The following is a 26879-nucleotide window of genomic DNA, read 5'->3' as shown; positions in this document are numbered from 1 at the left end:
CAGAGAGGTGCCCAGAGATTTCAGAGTGCAGGGTCATCAGCTTCAGTAGCTCAGCCCGAGAGGCAAGCTTCGTCTGTCCATTCATTCTAGCCCACGCCCACACAGTCCCAGCCTAGAGCCAGAGGTGGCCAGACAGTGAGCCAACCTCCCAGACAACAGGCTCAGGTGTTTGCATTGACAGAGGAACATGCACAAGATGCGCCAGATGACGTGATTGCAGGTAACTGTTTTCTTTGCGGTTATCCTGCATATGTATTGATAGATACATGTGCATCACATACATTCATATCAAAACGTTTTGCATTGTTGCATTCCTTACCCGTCGAGTCAATGTCTACTGTAGTATCTATTTCTTCTCCGTTGGGAAGTGGTTTAATATCTGTGACTTCAGTTAGATATTGTATACTACAGTTTGAGGGACATGAGATTGATTTAGATTGTGTGGTACTTGGTCTATTTGATTTTGATTGTATTGTCGGGATTGACATGTTGACTAAGTACAGAGCCACCGTAGACTGTTTCCACAAGATAGTCAGATTCAGACCTGAAACGACAGAAGATTGGAAATTCTACGGCAAGGGTTCCAGATCTCGGATTTCCTTAGTGTCTGCTCTGACTATGAGTAGATTGTTATAGAAAGGAGCAGAAGGGTTCCTTATTTATTCTGTAGACCTTCAGAAATCAAGCCAAGTATTGGCAGATTTGCCAGTAGTACGGGAATTTTCAGATGTGTTTCTGGATGAGATTCCAGGGCTACCTCCAGCTCGAGAGGTTGATTTCAGCATAGATCTTATGCCTGGTACTGTTCCGATATCGAGAGCTCTTTATCGAATGGCACCGATAGAGTTGAAAGATTTGAAAGCACAATTAGAAGATCTTCTGGCCAAGGGATACATTAGATCGAGTGTGTCTCCTTGGGGTGCTCCGGTGCTATTTGTACGAAAGAAAGATGGATCAATGAGATTGTGTATAGACTACCGACAACTGAACAAGGCAACGATAAAGAACAAGTATCCTTTGCCTAGAATCGACGATTTATTTGATTAGTTGCAGGGATCATCTATCTATTCCAAGATTGATTTGCAATCGGGATATCATCAACTCAGAGTTCGAGATATTGATATACCGAAAACAGCATTTTGGACCAGGTATGGACACTACGAGTTTGTTGTCATGCCTTTTGGTTTAACGAATGCTCCAGCGGTATTTATGAGTTTGATGAATCGTATATTCCAAAGATATTTAGATGAGTTTGTGATTGTTTTTATTGATGATATCTTGGTGTACTCTAAGAATTTAAATGAGCATGCCAATCATTTGAGAATTGTATTGCAAACACTGAGAAATGAGAGATTATATGCTAAACTATCAAAGTGTGAGTTTTGGCTGAGACAGGTGGTCTTCTTGGGTCATATCATATCTGGAGATGGTATATCTGTAGATCCGAGTAAAGTTGAAGCTGTGATCAGTTGGCCTAGACCGACTTCTGTGCCAGAGATACGCAGTTTCATGGGTCTGGCAGGATACTATCGTAGATTTATCAAAGATTTCTCCAGTATTGCGAAACCGATTACCCAGTTGACACAGAAAATATGCCATTCGTGTGGTCTGAAGATTGCGAGTCTAGCTTTCTAGAATTGAAGAAGAGGCTGACCAGTGCACCTGTCTTGATGATTCCTTCAGGTACGGGTGATTTCGTTGTATATTGTGATGCATCTCACAGAGGGTTGGGATGTGTTCTTATGCAACGAGGTCATGTGATCGCATATGCCTCGAAACAATTGAAGCCACACGAGATTCGATACCCCATTCATGATCTTGAATTGGCGGCTATCGTATTTGCATTAAAGATTTGGCGTCATTATCTTTATGGCGAGAAATTTGAGATCTACTCCGATCACAAGAGCCTGAAATATCTATTCTCTCAGTCAAAATTGAACATGAGACAGCGCCGATGGCCCCGCCCTTTCAACCAATGCACTTGGAACTCATACTCTAGGGCTCTCCTAGAGGGCATTACGCTTGACCTATATTAATAGGAGAGGTTTCGATCCTTTACTCCGACAGCATCTAGGGTTCCTCGATTTGTTGAAAGACTTTGATTGTGAGATCAAGTATTATCCAGGAAAGTCATATGCAGCAGCAGATGCCTTGAGTCGAAAGGTATGTTCCCTATCTTTATCGACGATAGGTGTCTCGAATCTAGTTGAAGATTGCTGTTTGTCTAGACTGACATTTGACACAGAGAGTAGACCCTTGAGAATTTCTACGATTCAAGTTGAGCCAAACTTGATTAGGAGGATCAAAGAAGCACAAAGAAGTGAACTGAATGTCCAGAGATCGATTGATATGGTTAGATCAGGGCATATTTCAGAGTACCAGGTACATGATTTTGTACTATATGTGAATAACCGTCTTGTAGTACCAGATGTTTCAGATTTGAAACAACATTATGTCAGAAGCGCACTGTAGTCGGTTCGGTATTCATCCTGGAGGCAGAAAGATGTATAACGACCTAAAGACACAGTTCTGGTGGAAACAGATGAAGTCAGATATCGAGATACATGACGTGTTTCATGTATCGATGTTGCGTAGATATATGCCAGATGTTTCCCATGTCATTCACCCTGACGAAGCTGAGCTTGATCAGACCTTGAGCTATGTTGAACAACCGATACGGATTCTTGATCGGAAAGAAAAACAGCTCAGAACGAAGACTATTCCGCTAGTGAAAGTCCAGTGGAGTCGACATGGCATCGAAGAAGCGACTTGGGAGACGGAAGCAAATATGAGACAGAGACATCCCGAGTTATTTACATGATGTAAGTAATTTTTCAGTCGTGATTATATTACTTTTCATGTATGTTTTGATAGATTGCCGGCGATTTCGAGGACGAAATCATTTCTTAGAGGGGGAGAAATATAAGGCTCGAGATTAATAGTCTTTATTGATGTGAAACTCGGAAGATATGAGAATGCATGACATGAAATGAGAGTTTTGAATAGGGTGAGGCCGAAACCACACCGCACCTGCGGTCCAAGAACCACCGCACCCGCGGTGCATGGACAGAAAGTTGGCAAATTTTACCGAAGCAACACTGCACCCGCGGTGCAAACATGACCGCACCCGCGGTCGTCAAATTGTGAAAAATGAAAGTGCTGCCGAAGCATGAGCGCACCCGCGCTGAAGATGTCACCGCACCCGCGGTCATGCGTGCCACTTGATAAATAATGACACCTGCCCTTGCCATGCATATATGTTATAGGTGTCTTCATTAAATCCATTTCAGCAGCTGAGAATCGAGAGGAAAAGGAATCAAGGGAAAGGAAAGCTCTTTCACTTTTGAAGCTAGATTGTACAAGATTTAGCCATCCAAATTTAAATTTGATTGCGGTTTTGAGCTCCTCTCAGTATTAGCTATAAAAGGATGTAAGTTTCTTTAAATTCCAGAATGGTTTGAATTGACAGATTTGTCAAAACTAGACGTTCGGTGTATCGACGCATAGGAGCAGACTCCCTCCGATTGTAGACATTCGATACAGACACGACCGAAGTCTAGGAGTAAGACGTACAGTTACCCCGATTGGGAGGGTAGGTAACAGACAGCGACGTCTTATTCACCCCGGGATCCCTAGAGTAGAGTCGAGTTGAGTCAAGACATGAATTGATTTGCATTGCATGTTTTTATAGATTGGTTTCGTAGACTATGGAACCTATGATTTATGTTACATGCATGATATGGTGTTTTATGATTTTATTATGCATATGCATGTATACATGTTTTATACTGGGAGTTGTTCTCACCGGAGTTTCCGGCTGTTGTTATGTCTGTATGTGTGCATAACAACAGGTGGGGTAGGATCTGGATCATGACAGAGATGAGTTCGAGATAGCGTGGTGACTACGGGCGCAGAAGAGGACTAGTGGCTTTTACTAGACTTGTAGTATTTGTAATTATGGTTTGTATTAAACTTTACACTAGTTTGGATTGATGTATTAGAATAGGACATGTTGTATGTTTATACAAATAAATAAAGAACTTGTGCTTGTTTATATACATTTGAATGAATGTTAAAAAGCGAAAATTTGACCCACATTTTCTCACAGATCCAATAAATCCCAGATAGAATTGAGTTAGAGCCCGGGTCCCCACATTGTATCCCTGTGTCAAAGCAAAAAACAGCACCGCCAGCTCTTTCTGTACCTCGCTCTTATGCGAGACCGGCATCATCCTCCGAGCCACAAATAAATACCAAAGAACAACTCCAGCTTTCAAATATTTCTCGTCGAAACAGCTTGGCGGCCCGCCCAATGGTTTCCACATCGCACCCGGATAGCACAATGTTGCGAGAACAGTATCATAATTTGGATCGGTGACTAATGTCTGGAAGCGAGAGTCGTCAATTTCCGCAGTCTCGAGGAGTGCATTGACTGTAACCGAGTCATATGGTACCTGTCTACCCTTAACAAAAACCTTGACATCTTTCCCTTCCGCCGCATTGGCATAGAATTCTCGAACGACTGAAACTACTGCCGCCTTAGGTTGACTTCCGAATTGTTCCCATCCACGTTGACCCAAATCCACAAGATGCTCCAAATGTCTATCCTCAAATTGTCTACGGAATCCCCTCTCGGCTATAGGGTTTCTGTGAATCTTAGAATGATCGTATCTAGCCCTAGCCGCCTCACCCACAAAACGATGTCTATCAAAAGATGAGGATGAAGAGGAGGAACCGGGATTACCTCGTTGTTTCCTGGGAGCCATGGGATTCTTGGCGGAGATGGTGCCTTGAATTGGAGAAGATGACCGGAGTGATGAAGGTTCTTGGTTCTCTACGAAGATTGTTCCACCTTGCCGAGGATTTGAGTAGAGATTGAAGTCCTGCACAAGAAACTTGAAGAATGGAGTGAAGGGGAATTAGGGATTTGGGGGGAGAAATCTGCGCAGAATGAGAAGGGGTTCTCGCGTTTATAAAGCAGTCGCGCTCGAGCGGTAGTTTCTACCGCTCGAGCGCCAGCCTCTTTGGAATTTTCATCCCGAGGTAAGCGTTCGCGCTCGGGCAGTATACAATTACCACTCGAGCGCCAGCCTCTCTGCCCAAAACCGTTCAAAATATTTTTTTTTCATTTTTTTTTGAAAACAAAACAACAGTAAAAGAAAATAGATAAATTGACAATAAAGAAAAGTTTAATCAAATGCAATAGAAGGGAAAGAAAAGTAAGTTCTCAATTTACAGTCGAGAGCTAGACTGTCGGCCGGTCTCAGTTTGAATTGTCTTGGAACTGGGTGATTCCAAGTTGTGGCTCAATTATGCCACCCATGTAATGCTTCAGTCGCTGAGCATTGACCGTGAATGTCCCATCCTTTCCATCTTTAAATTCTATAGCTCCCGATGGGTATACTTTCGAAATCACGAATGGACCGGACCATCGTGACTTCAGTTTTCCTGGAAACACTCTCAACCGGGAGTTATAGAGCAGGACATTTTCATATTCTTGGAATTCCCTTTCGATGATTCGTCTGTCATGAGCCCTCTTTGTCTTTTCTTTGTAGGACAGTGCGAGATCATATGCCAGATTTCGGAATTCCTCCAACTGATCTAGTTGAAGCAAACGTCGTTCACCTGCATGAGTAAAGTTAAAGTTTAGTGCTGTTGTTACCCAATATGCCCGATGCTCTAACTCTACAGGTAAGTGACATGATTTACCAAACAATAACCTGTACAGAGTTGTGCCTATATGTGTTTTGAACGCAGTCCTATATGCCCAAAGAGCATCATCTAACCTCACCGACCAATCTTTCCTATTGACACACACCACTTTTTCCAGAATTCGCTTGATTTCTCGATTAGACACCTCAAATTGACCATTTGCCTGGGGGTGATAAAGGGTAGAGATCTTGTGTGTGACACCGTATTTGCTCAAAAGTTTTTCAAAGAGTTTTTTGCAAAAATGGGTGCCACCATCACTAATGATTGCTCGTGGTGTCCCAAATCTGTTAAAAATATTTTTCTTTAAAAATTTCAGGACCACTTGAGCATCATTAGTGGCAAATGCTTCTGCCTCAACCCACTTAGACACATAGTCAACCGCCACTAAAATATATTTTTTCGTGAATGAACTGGGAAACGGTCCCATGAAGTCTATCCCTCATACATCAAAAACCTCACACTCAATGATGTTATTCAATGGAATTTCATGACGGTTAGAGATGTTACCTGTCCGCTGGCATTTATCACAATGTAGCACATAAGAACGAGCATCCTTAAAGAAGGTTGGCCAATAAAAGCCACATTCAAGTACCTTGGATGCCGTCCTTGTTGGTCCGAAATGACCACCTACCTCACGGTCATGGAAATGGTTGAGAATTTGACCGAACTCTTCCTCTGCAACACACCTTCTTATCATGGAATCTGCAAAAATTTTGAACAAAAACGGTTCCTCCCAAAAATTATATTTCACGACCGAAAAAAATTTCTTTCTTTGGTGAAAAGTTAAATTTGGGGGAGGTGAGCCTGTAACAAGAAATTTGCAAAATTTGCATACCATGGACAATTTTTCACCTCAAAGACTTGCTCATCAGGAAACCAATCATTAATAGCATCATTCACACTATCATCACTGACGAATTCTAACCTAGACAAGTGATCCGCAACCACATTCTCAACACCTTTCTTATCTTTGATTTCTAAGTCAAACTCTTGTAATAGTAAGATCCACCGAAGTAAGCGTGGCTTTGCATCTTTTTTAGCAAGCAAATATTTCAGTGCAGAGTGGTCTGTGTAAATATTGACTTTTGACAAGACAAGATATGCATGAAATTTGTCAAGCGCAAATACTACTGCAAGTAATTCCTTTTCAGTTGTTGCATAATTCAATTGAGCCTCATCTAAGGTCTTACTTGCGTAGTAATTTGTATGAAATACCTTGTTTTGTCTCTGGCCAAGCACAGCTCCCACCGCAGTGTCACTGGCGTCGCACATGATCTCGAAAGGTAGATCCCAATCTGGTGCCACCAAGGCAGGAGCCGTCACCAAGCACTCCTTCAAATCCTCGTATGCCTGTAAACAGTCAGAATGAAAATCAAAAGGCACATCTTTCATAAGTAGGGAAGATAGAGGTTTGGCCATTTTAGAAAAATCTTTGATAAAACGCCGATAAAAGCCGCCGTGGCCTAGAAAAATTCTAACTCCCTTTACTGAGACTGGTGGTGGTAGGTTCTTTATTACTTCAATTTTAGATTTGTCCACCTCGATTCCTTTTTCCGAAACCTTGTGCCCTAAAACAATTGCCTCTTGTACCATGAAATGACACTTTTCCCAATTGAGCACCAAGTTCGTCTCCTCGCATCTTCTCAACACGGACCTCAAATTCTGCAAACACTCATCAAACGTTGCACCAAAGACAGAAAAATCATCCATAAATATTTCAAGAAAGGTTTCAATCATATCATGGAATATAGCAGTCATACAGCGCTGAAATGTAGCAGGTGCATTACAAAGACCAAAAGGCATACGGCGAAAAGCAAAAGTGCCATAAGGACAAGTGAAAGTGGTTTTCTCTTGGTCCTCAGGTGCAATAGTGATTTGATTATACCCCGAATACCCATCGAGAAAACAATAAAATTCATGACCCGCTAATCTCTCCAACATTTGATCAATAAAGGGAAGGGGGAAATGGTCCTTACGGGTGGCATCATTCAGTTTCCTATTGTCAATGTACACTCTCCACCCCGTAACAGTTCTTGTGGGAATAAGTTCATTCTTTTCATTGGTGATTACTGTAATCCCTCCTTTCTTAGGCACACATTGAACCGGACTTACCCACACACTATCGGAAATGGGATAGATAATACCTGAATCGAGAAGCTTAATAGTTTCAGCCTTCACTACCTCTTGCATCTTTGGATTTAGTCGTCTTTGAGGTTGCACGAGAGGTGAGTACTTTTCTTCCATCAAGATTTTATGCATGCATATCGACGGACTGATTCCCTTTATGTCTGCCACCTTCCAGGCGAATGCTCTTTTGTGCTCCTTGAGAACTTGCAACAATTTTTCCTCCATAGCATCTGTCAAACCAGCAGAAATAATGACAGGCAAAGTGTTATTCTTACCTAGAAATATGTACTTCAAGTGCGGAGGTAAGGGTTTGAGTTCAAGCGTCGGTGGTTCCTCGATTCTTGACTTTGGAGGGGTCAAATCTCTGCGCTCTCCCAGATCTTCCAGTCTCATTCTCATCGGCCTTCTCCATGGAGGGTTGGCATTGAAGTATTCTACTATTTCAGTTTTTTCGTCGTCCAAGTTGTCATCCTCCAATTCAGTTGTGAGGGTGGCTTCCAAAGGGTCCCCAAGAGCATCCTGCACATAGTTAGAAACGAGAGCATCAACAACATCAATTCTATAACAACTATCAGAGTGCAGTGTGTGCTTAAGTGCATTAAAAACATCAAAAGTAATCTCTTCCTCGCCCACTCTTAATCTCAACTTCCCTTCTTGAACATCAATCAGGGCCTTGCTAGTCGCAAGGAATGGTCTCCCAAGAATCAAGGGCATCTCTATGTCTTCCTCCATGTCAAGTACCACAAAATCCACAGGGAATTAAATTTGTCTACTTGCACGAGTACATCCTCAATCACTCCGCGGGGGTACTTGACATATCTGTCAGCTAGTTGTAAGGACATCCGCGTCGGCTTAGGTTCTCCCAGTCCAAGTTTCCTAAACACAGAAAGAGGCATCAGGTTAATACTTGCACCAAGATCACACAACGCTTTATGAAAAACAAAATCTCCAATCGTGCAAGGAATAGAGAAACTCCCTGGATCCTTAAGTTTCGGTGGGATCTTGTTTTGCACCAAAGCAGAATATATCTTTCAAAAAACTTAGCATAACTAGGCATTTGCATCAAGGCATCGACAAAAGGAATATTGATATTCAATTTTTTGAATATCTCAAGAAACTTACCGAATTGTGCATCTAGTCTTGCTTTTTTCAGTGCTGCAGGAAAAAGTGGGGGAATAACAATTTTAGGTTGTGCAGTGGGTGATGGTGTAGAGTTAGAGGACTTACCTTTTGATGTTTCAGGGTGTTCATCCGATTTTTGAGTTCTCTCTTTTTTTTGACTCTAAAACTTTTCCACTCTTCAACTCGATGGCCTTCATTTGCTCTTTTGGATTTGTCTCTGTGTTACCTGGCAAGGTGCCCGGCTCTCTGTTTGTGATCATTTTTGCCAACTGCCCAATTTGATTCTCAAGCCCCTTTATCGATGCATCCTGATTCTGTAGTCTAGTCTCGGTAGACGAGATGAACTTAGACATCATCTGCTCCAAATTTGACTTCTCTTCTCTAAGAAGATCGGACATGTTCATCTGTTGTTTCCCATATGATTGTCCTCCTTGTGGTCTATTTTGGCTGTTTTGACCACCCCATGAGAAGTTTTGGTGTTGCCTCCACCCCGGATTGTATGTGTTCGAATACGGGTCATTCCTTGGGCGGTTTTGGACCCATACTTGATTTATTGGTGCCCCTTCTTGCACATAAAATGGATTGTCATCTTGACAGTCCTTCGCATAGTGTTCCCTTCCACACTTGTCACAGAATATCTCTTGAAGACGCATCGCCGTGCCACCCACATTCAAGCTGTCTAGTTTCCTGGTTAAAGCATCAAGTTGTGCAGTAATAGCAGAAAAATCAGTTACATGGTGAACTCCTGCACTCTTCCGCTGGTTGTTTCTTTCAGATTGAGGGTGATAGCTGCTAGCAGCCATCTCTTCTAACAATTCATATCCTTCCTCCGCGGTTTTTCTCAACAGGTTTCCACAAGCAGCAGCATCTATCATAGTACGGTTAGGAGTAAGCAAACCATAATAAAATTTTTGAACGAATAACCCAAGTGGTAACTCGTGATGTGGGCATCTTCGTAGTAGATCCTTGAAGCGTTCCCATGCCTCATATAAAGATTCCTGATCGAATTGAGCAAATGTTGTAATGTCTGCCCGCAGCTTCATGGTCTTGGATGGAGTAAAGTATTTAATGAGAAATGCTTTCGCCATGTCTTCCCATCTAGTGATCGAACCTACAGGCAAACAGTTTAACCATGCTTTAGCTTTATCACGTAAAGAGAAAGGAAACAAATGCAATCTAACAGCATCATCAGAAACTCCATTGAATTTAAAAGTATCGCAAATTTCAAGAAAATCCGCGATGTGCGTGTTTGGGTCATCTACTGCAGTTCCTCCAAATTGGACTGTGTTCTGAATCATCTGGATTATAGCTGGCTTGATTTTAAAGTGATTTGCTCGCACGATAGGCCTCACAACGCTAGGGCGTCCACCCTCCAAAGAAGGTTGGGCATACTCTAGCATCGGTATGCGGCGTGGCATCTCAACTTGTCTATTTTCAAGATGTTCCTCCTCACGTTCTTGCTCGTGTCTCTCCATCAGTTCTTTAAGTCTCTATTGTTGTCTTCTCCTGCGGAAGGTTCTTTCAATTTCAGGATCGAATTCAAGCTCCACGTCAAGTGACTTTGGTATGCACTAGACAAGATATCTGGAATAAAATATGGAGTGTTAGCTCAAGAAAAATAAAATAATGCTAAAGAAAATAACTAAAAATAAAATTGTAGATTAACAGTCCCTGGCAACGGCGCCAAAAACTTGATTGAGCAAAACTTGCACTACGGAATCCTCAATAAAAATATGATTTTGTATGCTCAAAATTAATCGCAAGTGAACGATGTCAAGTAATAGTATAATGTATGTGAGTACGAGTATCGTTCCACCGAGGACTGTATTTAACAATTATTCTTTTCAGTTATGAGATCTTTAGCAACAAAAATTTGATTGAGTGATTAATACTACTATGCTCAAAGAAAGATGCAAATAAAATTATTTATTCAGTAATGAATGAGAATTAATATCTAAAATGTTGTGTAAAATTCAATGAGAAATGAATTTGTTGGGAATTTCGGTTCACCTACCACTCGTTAATTAATTAATTCGTTCGAAAGTGATTAAATGCTTCCGACAGGATTTCTTATTCTATTGAACATACTCTCTCGAGCTATGCCAAAATAATTCTACTCAATGAAGTAATTAAATATCTTTAATTATTTATCAAGAGTGAATCGCATTTCGATCTACGAAATCTCCTAGTTTTCGACCCTAAGGACTATGACTATCGGCGCGTATCCAATTTCATATATCTATGTAAATTGTAGATCCGCGGATTATACTACTCGTTCCTATCACAAGTTATTCTCTCGAACTCACTCGCAATATAAAAACTTTGTTAAAGTTAGCTACACTCTAAAAACACAATCAAACAATAGTATAATCAAGAATAACACAACAATCGAATGTAAATTAATTCAAATTAAAGTTTGGGGTAGGCTCCCCTTAAATCCCAATAAATATTAAAGTTTAGCTACTAAAATTCATAGTGACATTTAGCAAAACTAAGTTCAAATGATAAAAACTGAATAAAAAATACTAGTGTTGACGAAAAACACAAAGAACGACGCCCGGAAAAGTTCCAATCTTCAATCCAAGCGCAAAGTGCTCTCTTCAACTTGTGGTGGCTCCAGAATAATGTCTGAATAATCCCTATTTCGTGTCCTAATCCTTCCCATATCAGCCACCCCTCCAAAATAAGGTAAAGATTCGGCTGCAAAATCTTGCCAAAATTAGGTGGCGCTCGGGCGGTAAAGAATTACCGCTCGAGCGCCACACTCTCTGTAGACTACCTGGAGCATACGGCTTCTGGCGCTCGGGCGGTAGAAAAGTACCGCTCGAGCGCCACACTCTCTGTAATTTCTTCATTGTGGATTATTTCTCGCGCTCGAGCGGTAGAATTTTACCGCCCAAGCGCCACTTCTTTTTTCCGTTTCTTCAGCAACTCGCTTCTCGCGCCCGAGCGGTAGAAAATTACCGCTCGGGCGCCAACTTTTCTGTACACAATCTTGTTGGCTTAGCACTTGGCCCCGAGTTCCGTTTTTCCGGCCATTTTTCCTGCAAATTCGTCACATCCAAGTGAGACACGATCACATGCAAATGTTTACTCTAAAATGAACAAAATGTAAACAAAATGTACGCATGCACAATGCAAACACACACAAACTAATGCAATAAAACACGTAAAAATCACACACATCATTAAACAAGTGTTGGCTGGAAGGTGATGCCTTCAGTCTAATCTAGGATTTCAGTTAGTCAGTTGGGTAAGTCCTAAGCTGAGTTGATTTGTATAAATCAAAGTCTTCTAGTAGATCATATCCGAGGTGGTAGAAAGGGTGACGTAGGAGCAGTTGAATTCTCCGAACATCCATAAACATATCTTTTGTATTTAATTGTTTAACTGCTGTTTCAAACTGATTTGATCAGTTAGAGCATCCGTCAGTTCTGTTTTCACCATAACTGAACTGATATATGTCACAACTGATTCCCTTTATTTTCAGTTATTTAGTTACACGGGATATAAAATATATCAGTGTTTCTTAACGAAGGATTACTTCGAGTTTTTTCCGCTTGATTTAATATCAAAGTCGAATTAATTTATCGATGTAAACATTCTTAGAACACGAGCTATTGCAGCTCTTGGAGAATATTGTGTTTGAATCACCTCAAAGGTGCCCGAACCGATCCTTCAGGATGGCTTATACTTTCGCATAGATTTTCGAAACTCAATCTTGTAAGCTGATTTAAATCCTGTGAAATTACCCCTTCTTTCCACTTTTAGAAAATCTCATTCTGTTCGATCCAAATACCTTGCTTATCTGATAATGAAACTTTGATCCCTTTTCATTCAATATGTATTGGAAATGTCCACCCCTCGTACTCTTGCTCAAGACGCCCTTCGCATGTGTCAACTTACTTTTTAAAACCGAACATGAGAGATTGAAACCATAAAGGCTCAACTCGCTAGAGGAAAACAAGATAAACAAGAACTCTTGCAGATTAGGAACCTGCTTCAAACTGATGTATAATGTCTCACCCATCATCTTGATCGAGCATAGAGCCAGCTCGCCCTAACCCGATGTAACCCATCTCACGTGGTACGACTAGTTTCCCATAACCGAAAGTTGATAGTAAGGATTGAAACTGAGAAGGATCTTGCTAACCGCTCTAATCATCAACATGAAGACCTTGCTACCAAGCAAGAACATTATATCGCCAAGCTTCATGGCGCTATGGATAGACTTAAAGAACAAAATAACTATATGAACCTTGTCATGGAAAACGTGACAGAAGAAGAAGAAGAAGTACCTATGGATATAGTGGAAAAAGTGCAGTGATGATGGAGAGATGATAAGGTAGACTAGGTTGATATTATGGTTATATGATACGAAAAGAAATATGTGTAACATTTCTTTGAGAATGTACAAAGATAAGTTGAATTATATTGAGAATGTACCAATTGGATATAAGTTGACTTATATTTTTGGGAATACACCTATCTGATATAAGTAGACTTACATTTTTGGAAATTTACCTATCGAAGATAAGCTTCTTACTTAAGATGAAATGTTTGACTAGGTGATAATACATTATTTATGAAAATATGATATAAGAATTATATAAGCTTTTATATTCAGAAGTAGAAGTTAATTTTTGTGTCAATAATTAACGGTATGTACATTAAATTGGGATGTTAAGTGCTAAATTTAAATATATAGGATTTTGTAATATCTTATGAAGGTAAGAAATAATATCAATTAAGAAATTTATATTATTTTAGGTCATTTCTTTATGAAAATAAAGTAAGATATTGATGGGCATCTAGGAAGTGTAGCATACATAATAAGTTCTGACTCTTCTTATAGTACAAAAAAAAAGGAAGATTTGAGGAGAAATACATCCAATGAAACTTGTTTGTGTTAAAGCATGCTAGGCTCATAGTCTTGATTAAAGAAAGATTTAGTAAAGAAGAATTGTTAGAGGAATTAGTTTCTTCCGTACAAGGTTGAAAGAAATTTTAACTAGGTTATAATTATTGGGACTTGAGTCAATAGGCTTATAAAGAGTTATGTTATAAGATTTTATATTGGTTTTAAGTTTTGAGATAGTAATCGTGATGATTTTAAGATATAACAAAATAAGTATTGATATGCATATATTTAGTGCCGATTTTATTCAGTGTACTATGCGAATGGATTGGTTGGCTAAGAATCATGCTTTTGTGGATTGCCAGAAGAAGAGTGTCAAGAGCAGACTCCAAACCATGAGGAGATCATATACCATGGTAGATCTAAAGAGCAAAAATATCTTCTATCGGCATCACAAACTTGGAAAGCCATGAAAGGTTGTGAAGAAATTTACGTAGCAATGATCAACGAGGTAAATAACGAAATTACTCTGAAAATAGAGGATATTCCAGTTATTCAGGAATTTCCAGATGTCTTTGCTAAAGAATTGTCTGGAATGATTCCTGACCGTGAAGTGGATTTTGAGATCAACTTGATTCCTGGTGTTGAACCAATCTCAAAAGCACCATATAGAATGGCCCCAGCAAAGTTAAAGGGACTCGAGGATCAACTCCAAGAGTTGTTGGATAAAAACATATTCGACCCCGTGCATCTCTGTGGAGAGCCCCTGAACTATTGTGAAAAAGAAAGATGGGAGTATGATGTTATGTATCGATTACAGAGAGTTAAACAAGATCACGATTAAGAATAAATACACACTCCCGAGAATAGATGACCTTTTCGACCAATTTAAAGGAGCCAAGATCTTTTCAAAACTCGATATGAGATCAGGATACTCCTAAACCAGACTTCAGGACAAGGTACGGACATTACGAGTTTACGATAATGCTGTTTGGACTGACCAATACTCCAGCAGCATTCATTGAACTCATGAATAGAGTCTTCAAACCATACCTTGACAATTTCGTGGTCGTATTCATAGACGAAATCCTTGTGTACTCACAAAGTAAGGAAGATCACGAGGAACATTTTTGCCTCACTCTACAGACACTCAGAGAAAAATAATTGTATTTCAAATTTAAGAAATGTGAATTTTGGCTAACAAGTGGACTTGGATCACATAATCTCTGAGATAGGTGTTTCCGTAGACCCCAAGAAAGTTGAGGTAATTGTGGACTGGCCTTGACCAAAGACCGTAACTGAGATTCGAAGATTTTTGGGTTTAACCAGTTATATAAGAAATTCGTCGAAAGGTTTTCTTCAATAGCCATACACAAAAAAACGCTAGATTCATTTGGAGCGAAGAATACGACAAAATTTTTCGAATTCTTAAAAGGAAACTCACTTCTACACCAGTGCTAGTACTCCCCGATGATGGCAAGAACTTCACGATATATAGTGATGCATCAAAGGGAGGATTAGAGTATGTGCTTATGCAGGAAGGTCAGGTAATTTCCTACACATCAAGGCAATTAAAACTTTATGAGAAAATTACCCAATCCATGATCTCGGGTTAGCTGTAATTGTATTTGCGCTAAAGATTTGGAGACATTACCTTTACGGAGTCAAATGAAAGATATTCACTGATCACCAGAGCATCAAAAACATTTCATCCAAAAATAATTAAACATGAGGCAAACAAGGTGGATTGAACTCTAGAAGGATTACGGCTTAACAAAAACTACCATCTGGGTAAAGCCAACAAGGTAGCAGATGCCTTGAGCCGAAGATACATAGGAAGTGTAAATTTATCGGCTCTTTCAACTCAATCATGCCTTCAAGAAACCATCAAGCTGAAACAAAATCATGATCCTTCCATAGCGAAAATTAAGGAGCAAATTCAAGAAGGAAAAGCCCAAGAATTTCAAGCTGATGAGAAAGGTGTCATGTGGAAGAAAGGACGTTTTTGTTTACCAGACCTCGATGAGATTCAACGAGTAGTAATGTCTGAGGCACACAAATCAAAATTCTCAATTCATCCTGGAAGTACCAAAATGTACAGAGACTTGAAAAATAATTACTATGGAATGGAATGAAGAAGGATGTAGTTGATTTTGTCGCTAAATGACAAATCTGTCAACAGGTCAAAGCCGAACTTCAGCGACTGGGAGGACTCCTACAACCACTAGGAATCCCAACATGGAAGTGGGAGCACATTTCCATGGACTTTGTTGTATGATTACCAAAGTCAAGACAAAATCATAATGGGATCTTGGTTATCATCAACTGAGTAACCAAATCGGCACAATTTTTACCGGTGCGAATGAACTACAACCTTGATAAACTAGCCACCCTGTACATGGACAACATAGTAAAATTACACGTAGTTCCAACAAGTATACTATCCGACAGGGATCCAAGATTTGTGTCCCAATTCTGGAAAAGTTTCCAAGAAGCCATTGGAACCAAATTCACCCTCAGCAAGACCTATCACGCACAAACAGACGGCCAAACTGAAAGGACGATCTAAACCTTGTAGGATATGTTAAGGGCGCGTGTTCTAGATTTCAGAGGAAATTGGAGTGAACAGCTGCCCCTAATAGAGTTCGCTTACAATAATAGCTACCACAGTATTATATAAATGGCCCCTTATGAAGCGCTCTATGGTTGAAAATGCCCCGCTGTATTGGGACGAAATCGGGGAGAAAGTTGTCACCGGACCGAAACAGATACAGGTCACGGTGGAAAATGTAGCCATTATCAGGGAGAAACTAAAAGTGGCACATGATCGACAAAAGAGCTAGGCTGACTTGAAAAGAAGACCGTTGGAATTTGAAGTCGGAGAAAAGGCTTATGTCAAGGTTTCACCTATGAAAGCAGTGGTCTGCTTCAGAAAATCGGGAAAATTGAACCCAAGATACGCCGGACCCTTCGAGATTCTTGAAAGAGTTGGAACCTTAGCTTATCAACCTTGCCACCAGACATGTCAATAATCCACAAAGTTTTTCACGTTTCGAAGCTGAGAAGATACATTCCCAACTCGAGTCATATCCTTGAGGTCGCACCTCTACTACTTGACGGCAACCTGAATTAAGAATTGAGATACGAAAAGTCCCTATCCGTTTAGTGGACACAAAAAAAAAAGTGATACGACACCGGACCATTCCATATGTAAAAGTACAATGGTCAAACCATACTGAACGGGAATCAACATGGGAGCTAAAAGAGAAGATGTGCACCCTGTATCCCTACCTTTTTGAAGAATAAGCAAACTCAAGTTTTGAGGACAAAACATACAATAAGGAGGGTGGGATGTGAGGACCTGGATTTTCGAAGCAAATCACCTCAAAGAGCTCGAAAAATAGCTCAAAAAAATCGAAGCAATGAAAAACCATAAGAATTGAAGGGACGTCGCTCATTGATGAAACCCTCAGCACAAAGAAGCTCATTGAAGAAACCCTTAGCTCACAAGCTAAAACACTCAGCTCAAGGAAGCTCATTCATTCTTGGGAGAAACCCGCTAGCTTATGAGCTTAAACCCCTAGCTCAAAGGAGCTCATTGATATTTGTCGAAAAAATGAAAACAATATAGCCATGAAAAGAGCTAAAAGTTGGAGATAATTAATGCGTAAGAAGTGACCATTGAGTGCACATAACTTTTGGTTTTCGGATAAACTTTGACCATTTGAAGGCTATTTGGACCATCAACTTTGGGGGCATTTCAAGGGGAAATTCTGCTGAATGAATGGGGTAGGAGAAGAGTCATTTTTCACCTATAAATAGCCCATGTGTTCTAGCAAACAACACACTCAAATCTCTCCTCAATTCTCTTCAAAGTTCGGCCAAGGCAAGAAAAGAAAAGAAAGCTTTGTGAGGTCATTTCAAGCCTCAACAAAACCTGTCAAAGTTTTGCTGAAATAACTCCATACTCTGCTTAAGAAAATAGGTGAAGTGCTGCCAAGTTCTAGCTGAAGCAACGTTAAAGAAGCAATCAAATTCGAGCCCTATCTTTCGAACCAAGAGTAAATGGGTTTTTGCTATGTATTCCTTTGTAATTTAAAATTTGTGTAAGTATATCATGACATACTTGTATGTGTGTCTAACTATATTTTTGAAAATTGTGGTAATATATTTTAAAATATAGATCGATGTGCGTTACATGTCTTTCGTCTTCGATATTCTTTGATTCTGCCGAGTCATCTCGTAATTCTGATAAGTATTGTATGATGAATCTGATTTTGTAATACACTGTTATGATTCGAGTTGGATATGAAACGGCGATTGTAAATTCTGTTTGGCCCCCATCAGTGGGTATAAAGTTGTGTTCTGGTCCCCATTAGTGTGTATAAAATTGTGTTATGGCCTCATCCTTTAGAGTACTAACATATATGGGACAATTTGACAATGGATGAAGAGATGAATAACAATGTTCTATTTGTTCCGATTTGTTTTGTTCCAAATTGTTTTGATAATCTATGTTCTACATTTCGACTCTGATTTAGGTAATGTTCTGATATGATAAGTCGATATAATAAGTTTTAAAAATCTGTTTTAAATTATCATTATATGTATTTGTGGTAATCGATTGACCCCCACTTGCTGAATGTTTCTAAAAGCACTCACTCTTACATCTCTCCTTAGATAAGACCGAGGAACAACTGAATGCTGAAGAGCATGAAACATTTTGGGGCTAGTGATCGTATCAAAAGATCTAGGATCAAGAATTTGTATTTCTCTTGTATTTCGCTTCTGCAATCTGATGTGATTTTCATTATGTTGTCATTGTAAAGACAATATTTATTTATGAAAAATACTGGTGTTTGGCTATTTGCTACGAGGATTGTTGTTTTCATTCAAATTGATAAACAATGACGGATGTCACCGACGCCTCTGTCCTGGGGCATGACATGCAAGATAATAGTATCACCATGATACATTTATTTGTTTCTTAACTTTGAATGATGATGATTGATTTCTTGAGTATTCTGTTATTTGAAATATGTAGGCTAAGTGGGAAAATGTATTATTATTTATTTAAGTTCATAAAATAATCTAATTTTGATCAACATATTTCATTCAGATAAATATGAGAGATGTCTCATATTTAAAGAAATGAAAATCAATAATATTATGTATATTAATATGAAAAATATATTGAGATTTATTTACCATATAACAAATAAACATCATCAAAATTTACCAAATCTCTTCTTCCTTTTATGATGGTTAGAAACATCGATAAATAGTAGCGTTTGGAATCCTGAAGCACACATATCAAAAGTTACACAACATCATCAATTGTGAGGTTTGAAGTGCTTAGAAGAATCAAACAATTGGAAGAAATTCAAAGAAGTGTTCAAGGGGTTCTTCATAATCAATTACTAGAGGTAACATTTGATCTATTTTTTCGCATTCAGTATCATGTTAATAAGTGTAAAGATGAATAATTTCTTACAGATCAATGTAAGAAAACTAAGTTCTAATTTTTTTGGATCGAGCACTTGATGTTCTACCAAAATCTGTTTTTTGTGGTAACGATATAAGTCTAATATTTTAAATTGTAAAGTATCTTAAACATCGCGTGTCGATCAGCTATCCTAGCTGGGAAATTACCCCCAAAAAAATTCCGTTAAAAGAAATTAACCATTAGAATTATTATGAATATAATTGATGCAAGTTAAAATTATGTTTGCTAGTGTAATAATTATTTATATTTTGTGTCTGGATCGGACATTTTGTAATTTAAGGGTCCAAAACTAAGTATAATTTATTTGGTCCATACAATAAACTAACGGGCTTCTCCATTATGCCCGAAAACCTAAACTTACCAAATGGGTACTCATTCCTGGTTTTTTTTAAAAAAAAACATTTAAATTGAATTAAATTAATTTACATGTTATTTTTTCAATAAAAAAATTTATATTAAAACCCAAACTTACGAAATGGTATGTTATAGAACTGTTGTCGTGTCTACCTATAAAATAATGGAATCCAAATTAAATGTTTATATCTTTTTTTTAATGACGACAGAACCTACAACCACTATCTTTCACTATGTATTAGGTAAACCGTCAGACTAATATTGTAATATGAAAATCAAACTAGACAAGTAAATCACGCTGGACAAATCTCGTGCGACGGGTTCACCTGAAAAACTGTTAATAGGAGAATCGAACTAATGCCTAATGATTAAATGCTCGCATATTCTACCAACTCAAACATGTCAGGCAGGGAAATGTATGTCTGGACTTTTAGTTGTGTTTGAAGACAATGATAGATACTGCAAATAATAGATAATAATTGATAACCATGCAAGTTTAATTATATTTAAAGTGTAATAGGATAAGGTACTTTGAATTCAAAAATAATGGCAAGTATTTAAAGACTACTCGTTTGCATGTACGAAACCTATATGTTTTTTTTAAAAAAAAATTAGCTGCATCTTGATATAAAGTTGTTGCATAATCAACAATTTATTGATTTATATTTGAAATTTTATTACTTTTCCAAAGGGAAAAAAATCAAAAAAAATTCAGGGATTTTACTTATTTTTATTTATATAAGCCATACTCGATTATTTACGTACTTCGTCGTATAATATTTTTAATGAAAATTTATTAAAAATCTCATAGGAAAAAAATTAATTTAAAAAATTAATTGAAATGCAACTTAATTAGATTCTCAAACAAACTAAATAATGGGTTAAAATCTATATAAAATTTTGAGAAATGAATATTTGGCAACAATAGAATGAGGAAATTAAGGGATGAATATTGTGAGTTACACCAAAGCTTAGAGTTACCTAGAATTTAAGTTGCTTGATTAGTTAATTAATAGGGCATGCCCATGACTAAGTCCCATTTTGCGACTTCCCCCTAAAAAAATAGGAACCCTAGTCCCTAGGTTTAGGTGTTATTAAATATTAATTAATATTATTTGTCACATAAAACATTTCCACCAACTTAAAAAGTTTGATCATCAACTACGCGAAAATTGTAAATTTGGTCATGTATATTTGTATTTTATGGAAGCTAACCGGCTTAGTAGGCGAATATAGTTTTTATATTCCGAATAAATGATTATAGATCTTGCCTATGTTAATTTTGTTTTTGTTTTTTTTTTTATATCATGAATTATATATTATTGTTTATGGAAGTATTTTTCACCCGGAAAAATAGAATTTTGGACCTCATTTTAAATTATCGTTTTAGTATTGAAAATTGGTAATTATTCTCGCATTTAGTCTTTTCCATCGGATTTCTGATGTGACATGAGATATGTCAGCAATGTCTGATGTCATAATGACAATTTTCGATGTCACCTAAATCTATTTATAGTGTCATGTCATCAATTTTCGGCGATACATCAGTATTTTGGTGAAAAGTAACTAAAATATAGAATAAGCACCAACTTATAAGACTAAAAATGCAACTTGAAAGCTTATAAGACTAAAAATGAAAAATTATAAAGTTACGCGAGACCAAAATTAAAATTTTCCTTTTCGTCATTTATGGTTTCATGATTGCAAATTTGATAATCCGTATTATCAAAATTGAACCTCCATCTTTTAATTGTTTGCAATGTTAGTCATATTCAATTTGGAGACATATGGGTGTCAAATCGTTGTTAGGACAACATCGCATTAGAAAAAAATGAAAATCGTAGAAAATAGAAAACAAAAACAGACGATTAAAACTGAAATTCGATAACATGGAGAAATATGGAAAAAAATGGATATATTCAGTGTTAATTCTCGGGTGGTGTGGTATGCATTAAATCTCAACGCTGAGAATGTCTTCAAATAATGTTAATTATCGACAAAGTTTTAACATGTACACACAAGGAAATATCCACGTATCGAAAAAACATAGCCATACGAGTTAAGTTTATTTAATTTCATTTAGATCGACAATTAATCTCGAATATCAAATAAATACAAATTAATTTGAAACACTAGGTTTTAGGGTTTTGCCTATATACACTTATCGAGAGAAATATTCCGTGTACATCGATCATTTATTGTTGAATATATAAAATATTTTAATACATACAATACATATAGGAAGGAAGAGGGACGTAACCAAGACCCGAAATTTATAAGAAGGTCGGGAATCTAAAAGGAATATTAGTTGTCTGTTTTTTTTTTCTTGTTATCGTGTCGTTAATTGTTTAAATTTTAGTTTTAGTCATTTAATTTTATTTTTTAATTGGTTTTAAATACTATATTATGAAAGAAATGATGTTGCGTCTGACATTAGTAATTTTTTGATGTTATATCAGTATTTATCGGACTGACAAATAAAATTATATAACTAAAATCCAACTTTGATATGATATAAAACATGATAACTACCATGACGATTCTAACAATTTTTCCTGCAAATATTTACATTAGTATATATGGAAATGCTTGCTTGGACTAAAAGATTAGTCGACATATGTGTTTAAATCGAAAATTTTGAAATTAAAGAATTTCAAATCTAAAATTTAAAGCCGATCTCATCGAAGAGACTTCGAATTTTATGCATGAATATAATTTCATTATCTTACATTATTATGAAACTTTAATTTGTAGCCAACTGAAGAACACATCTCTTCATTGAATCTCCCACCAGGGTTTGAATTTGAATTCAAAGTACTGAAATCTTGTTATTGAAATGGGAAAATTACAAAACTAATCCTGTGAATTGGTTCGATTGTGAATTTGATCATCTGACTAGTTAATTTCATTCTTATTCTGATAATTTTTTATTTTTTTTTGCGTTTTAATCTTATTTTCTCAATAATATTAACTTAGCACTAGATATTAATGAGGTGCGCGAGGTATCATTGATGTTGTTGGGTTCAGGCCGATGCCACCCACCACCTAGCCCCTAGACGATTTTTCTTTTTTTTATTTAAATATATAATTTTTCTTGTTCCTATCTATATTTCTTCGATAATTCATTTATATCAGATTCAAACTCAAAATCAATAACATAATCTTCTTCTTTATCCTATAAAAATTGATTGAAAAATATGTCGAACAATATTTTATGAAAAAAATAATCTACATATTAAATTAGACGGTCGTCTAGGTGATCAATTTTTTTAACAACGCCCAGAGACATCGTCTTTTTAAAAATCGAGGCGGTGAGTGGACTGTCCAACGCCTAGGCGCCATCTAGGACGATGTTAACTAGGACATAAATTTATTACTGCATGTTTGTGGCAGCACCGGCCTGATACTTAGTGACAAATTGTCATGAGGGGTTGCACCTACTTGAGTTCCAATTAGTCGTGTTGTTAGGGCCATGAGTCCGGGATGGGGCAATGAGCATGTCTTACTGCTACTATTGTCTGGTATCACCTTTGATATAATTTTTTTCATTTTTTCGTCATTAATAGTATACTAGCAGATATCAATCTTATCTATTAGGATATGAAATCCCTCTTTTACGACTCATCAAACTAACCAGATCATATAATGTAGCATCAAGAATTTGACGTACGAGGCACTTCCTGAGATGACACTCATTATAATACTTCTTTTATCATGAATGTTTAACCCAACAAAATCACAATTTTAATATTATTTATACTAATATGTTTTAATATCTAAACTTTAAACATCAGATTAACATATTATATGAACATCTACCTACCAAACCAAAAAAGATACTGTTTGACAACAAAATATATAAATTGTTTTCAATACAATTTTTTTAAAAAAAACCCCCCATTTTCACAAAACAAAAGCCTAAAAAGAAACGAAAAATTGTCCAAGGATATCTTCAACTATCAATTCTATTAGCTAGAGAAAATTCTGTATCAAAAGGACATCTTAAATATATCTATGTCAATTATTTATTTATAAATTCACTAATATATTTACTTATTAAACCTAAATAATTTATATTAATAATAAAAAAATTATTAAATAAATAATATAAACAATTAATTATTAAAAAATTAGTTTTTACATTTTAGCATAGTTTTATTTTATAATATTATAAAAACAATTTTTTCTTCTAAAAAATATCAATTATTTTAAATTAAAAAGTAAATGATTGTTAGGAGAAAATAATTGTTTTGGTAATATAAATGAACCATTTTTCATTTTTAAACTATGTAAGTTGTCAAAATTTAGTTCTAGTAAGTTTGTTTTTGTTTTAAGTACTGTTAGTCCTTTTTAATCGCACAGTTTACACATCAACAATGTTCAATGTCATATTAGCGATTTCCAGCATACATTATCAGTTTCCGGGGCACCATGACATCACCTTAGCGGAGAGAAATAAAAATAAAACAAGAAACAACTAATTATTAGACTAAGACTAAACTTGGATCCATGGTTTACATGATTAGAAACGAAAATGGTGCAAGGATGCAACGCCACTTTGGCGTGAGGATATGGCCTAACCAGTTGGTTCAATTCTCATTCACATAGAGCAGCTAATTAGTTTCTTATTCAAGGATGTTAATTTTTCTCACGGATTTGAGGTCACAGGAAAAATCCGAAATGGGGCGGCGTTGGGAGATTTTTCAAATCCCAATTAAGCAAATCGGAGATGGATAAGAGAATGTTATTCTCGTCTCCGAACTCATCTCAAAGTCCCCCGATAATAATATCATTTCTAATAATAATAATAATAATGAATTTTCTTACTAATAAAAAAAAACTCAAATCCTTGACATTCAATTTTTGTGGATGATCCAACTCTTTACCTCATAATAAGTATGTGATTTCATTCATTTTTATTAAAACTATGAATTATAAAAGCTCGTATTATTTGTTAAGTAATATTAATATTTATAAATATAATTAGATTATTACCTCAATATTCTTCAAGTGAAATTGAATTTTTTTTGGTTAATTAAACAAATATTTGCAGCGGTGATGAAAATAATAATTTAATTCACTTCACGTTGGGGATGATGAAGTTAAATCTGGTTCACTTCGTTATCATTTTTAGATTATTTGATGCGATGATGAAGATTTGATGTCCACAAAGTCGAGATAATAATTTTCAGACTAATCAGATAAAACCAGATATTGAGACCCGATAAAAACTTTGTAAAAAATTGTATCAAACGATCTCACCGGTCATATTTTGTGATACAAATCTCTTATTTGGGTCATCCATTAAAAAATATTCCTTTTTATGCTAAGAATATTATATTTTATTGTGAATATCGATTGGATTGACCGTCTCAAATAAAAATTCATGAGACCGTCTTACAAGATACCTACCCTACAAACTTAACCCCCGCAAAAATGAAAAATCTCCAAGTAGAGAAAAATGTCATCTTCATCCCCATTGCCACCCATATTCTTGTTAGGTTTAAAGGCAAGAAATTCACCATATCAATGGAAAAGATAAATGGCAATTTTTTTGAATAAAAATGAGCAAATTCTTGATCAGCTCATACAAATTTACAAGAAATTGCACAAATAAGAAAAATAAAAATAAAAATAAAACATACATGAATCTATATCTATTTTAATAGACGTACATTTATTCCATTAAATAAGATTAATGCATATAATTAAGATAGATTAAACCTCACAGACAATTTCCATCACGCATTATGATTATGAACTTCAATCCGCGGTGAGACCTAGAGCTTGTTGGCAGTGAAAAAACTCTCCCAGTTAGCTTGATAATCGCAATCAAGCGCCTGAAAATCGTCGTGCGACGGGGTCATAGAGTTCGATTCAACCCCAAGAAAACTGCAGGCAGATTTAAAATTATGATCAAGCTGTGGAGAATTTATTTGGCTATTGTACATATTTTCGAAAGCTTCATAGTTGTCGAGTTTGACTGAACTCTCAGACATCTCCGGCGAAGGAGGAAGAGAGTGAACCGGAGTTTGCAGTGGCTCTGCCTTAACCTCCGTAGGCTTTGGGAAAAACCCGTGTAGAACTTCTTGAAGCAAACCAGAATCAGACCTTTCGGTTCGGAAAAAATCCAAACAATCAAGGTCGTCACCGCCGGAGATTCCGCCGCTGGTTGTTAGAGTAGAACCACTGATACTGTTTTCTGAAATTTGAGTGGTTAAATTACAAGAAAATTCCGGGAAGGCATTTGAACATTCCGTGATTTGTTCTTGTAAAGGGACGTGGGAATAGGACGAATCTGGATTGTTTTGTGAGTTAAAATAGTCGCAAAACATAAGCATGTTCATTGGATCGCGGCTCCTCACATGGCTAGATCCATTGAAAAGAAGAAAATCAGGGTTTCTCGAGGAACACGATGAAAAAAACTGGCGAGGACCCATGTGATCTCCGACATAAGGATGAGATGACCTGACTAAACTATACGGATGGATGAGATTCTCCGGAGCGGCGCAGTGTGCGGAAGAACTAGGGTACACAAAGTTCGTCCTCGCCTTCACGCCACGCATGGCACGAGCTGCACAGTCGTAGGCGCAGGCTGCTTCCTCCGCCGTGTCGTAGGTGCCGAGCCAACGCCTTTCTTTGGACTGTGGGTCCCGTATCTCCGCGGCATAACGCCCCCACGGACGACGCCGGACGCCACGGTACCTAATGGTGACGCCGCCTCCTGTGGTTGCTGTTTCCTTCAGGGCTCTTTTGTTGGCACCCGTGGAAGAGCTCCCCATGCTTCTCTTCGGCGCCAGGGCAGCTGGTGCAAGAAGTTGGTCGGGTTCCGGTATGTTTGCCGTGAGAGCGGCGGCGTTGAGCCTCCGCGAAGCTTCTTCCATAGTACGTATAACAAATTATCGGAGCGTATGGTAAAGAAGAAGGTGGTGAGAGCATGTCGTCCAAGGCATTTATAGTGTATTAATTAGAGAATACTCGCTCGTGTGGAGGCCTATGGGCTAATCCGTGTCTCCGCCGTATACTATTTAGACTAAACTTGTTAATTAATACAACATATGCGTACGAATTAAAATATTTTTATATAAAATAAATTTTTATTATTTTTATAGTATTTTTAATTTTAAAATTCAGATAAAAATAGAGGAATATTTTATTAAGATATTTTTTCATTAAAATAATTTTTTATGATATTTCTAG

The 26879-nt window shown here is 37.3% G+C and overlaps 1 protein-coding gene and 1 non-coding gene across 2 annotated transcripts; one reads left to right on the top strand and one right to left on the bottom strand.

Annotated features, from left to right (window-relative positions):
- The first annotated feature begins 9894 nt into the window (after window positions 1–9894).
- Window positions 9895–10000, top strand: LOC140820390 (small nucleolar RNA R71). Its single transcript, XR_012115465.1, has one exon. It is a non-coding gene; the product is annotated as a small nucleolar RNA R71 (small nucleolar RNA).
- A 15459-nt stretch (window positions 10001–25459) lies between these two features.
- Window positions 25460–26576, bottom strand: LOC140819224 (ethylene-responsive transcription factor ESR2-like). The gene has a single exon (XM_073179236.1). It carries the CDS (start codon window positions 26561–26563, stop codon window positions 25460–25462), a length of 1104 nt encoding a protein of 367 aa, XP_073035337.1. The 5' UTR covers window positions 26564–26576.
- Window positions 26577–26879: the final 303 nt, after the last annotated feature.

Source organism: Primulina eburnea, chromosome 18 (genome assembly GCF_022965805.1).
Source record: "Primulina eburnea isolate SZY01 chromosome 18, ASM2296580v1, whole genome shotgun sequence".
NCBI lineage: Eukaryota > Viridiplantae > Streptophyta > Magnoliopsida > Lamiales > Gesneriaceae > Primulina > Primulina eburnea.
Note: the sequence above shows the minus strand (reverse complement) of the source record. Positions and strands in the feature narration are given on the sequence as shown.

Coding starts and splice junctions, on each gene's coding strand:
- LOC140819224 (XM_073179236.1), bottom strand. CDS start 26,563: ATGGAAGAAGCTTCGCGGAGGCTCAACGCCGCCGCTCTCACGGCAAAC.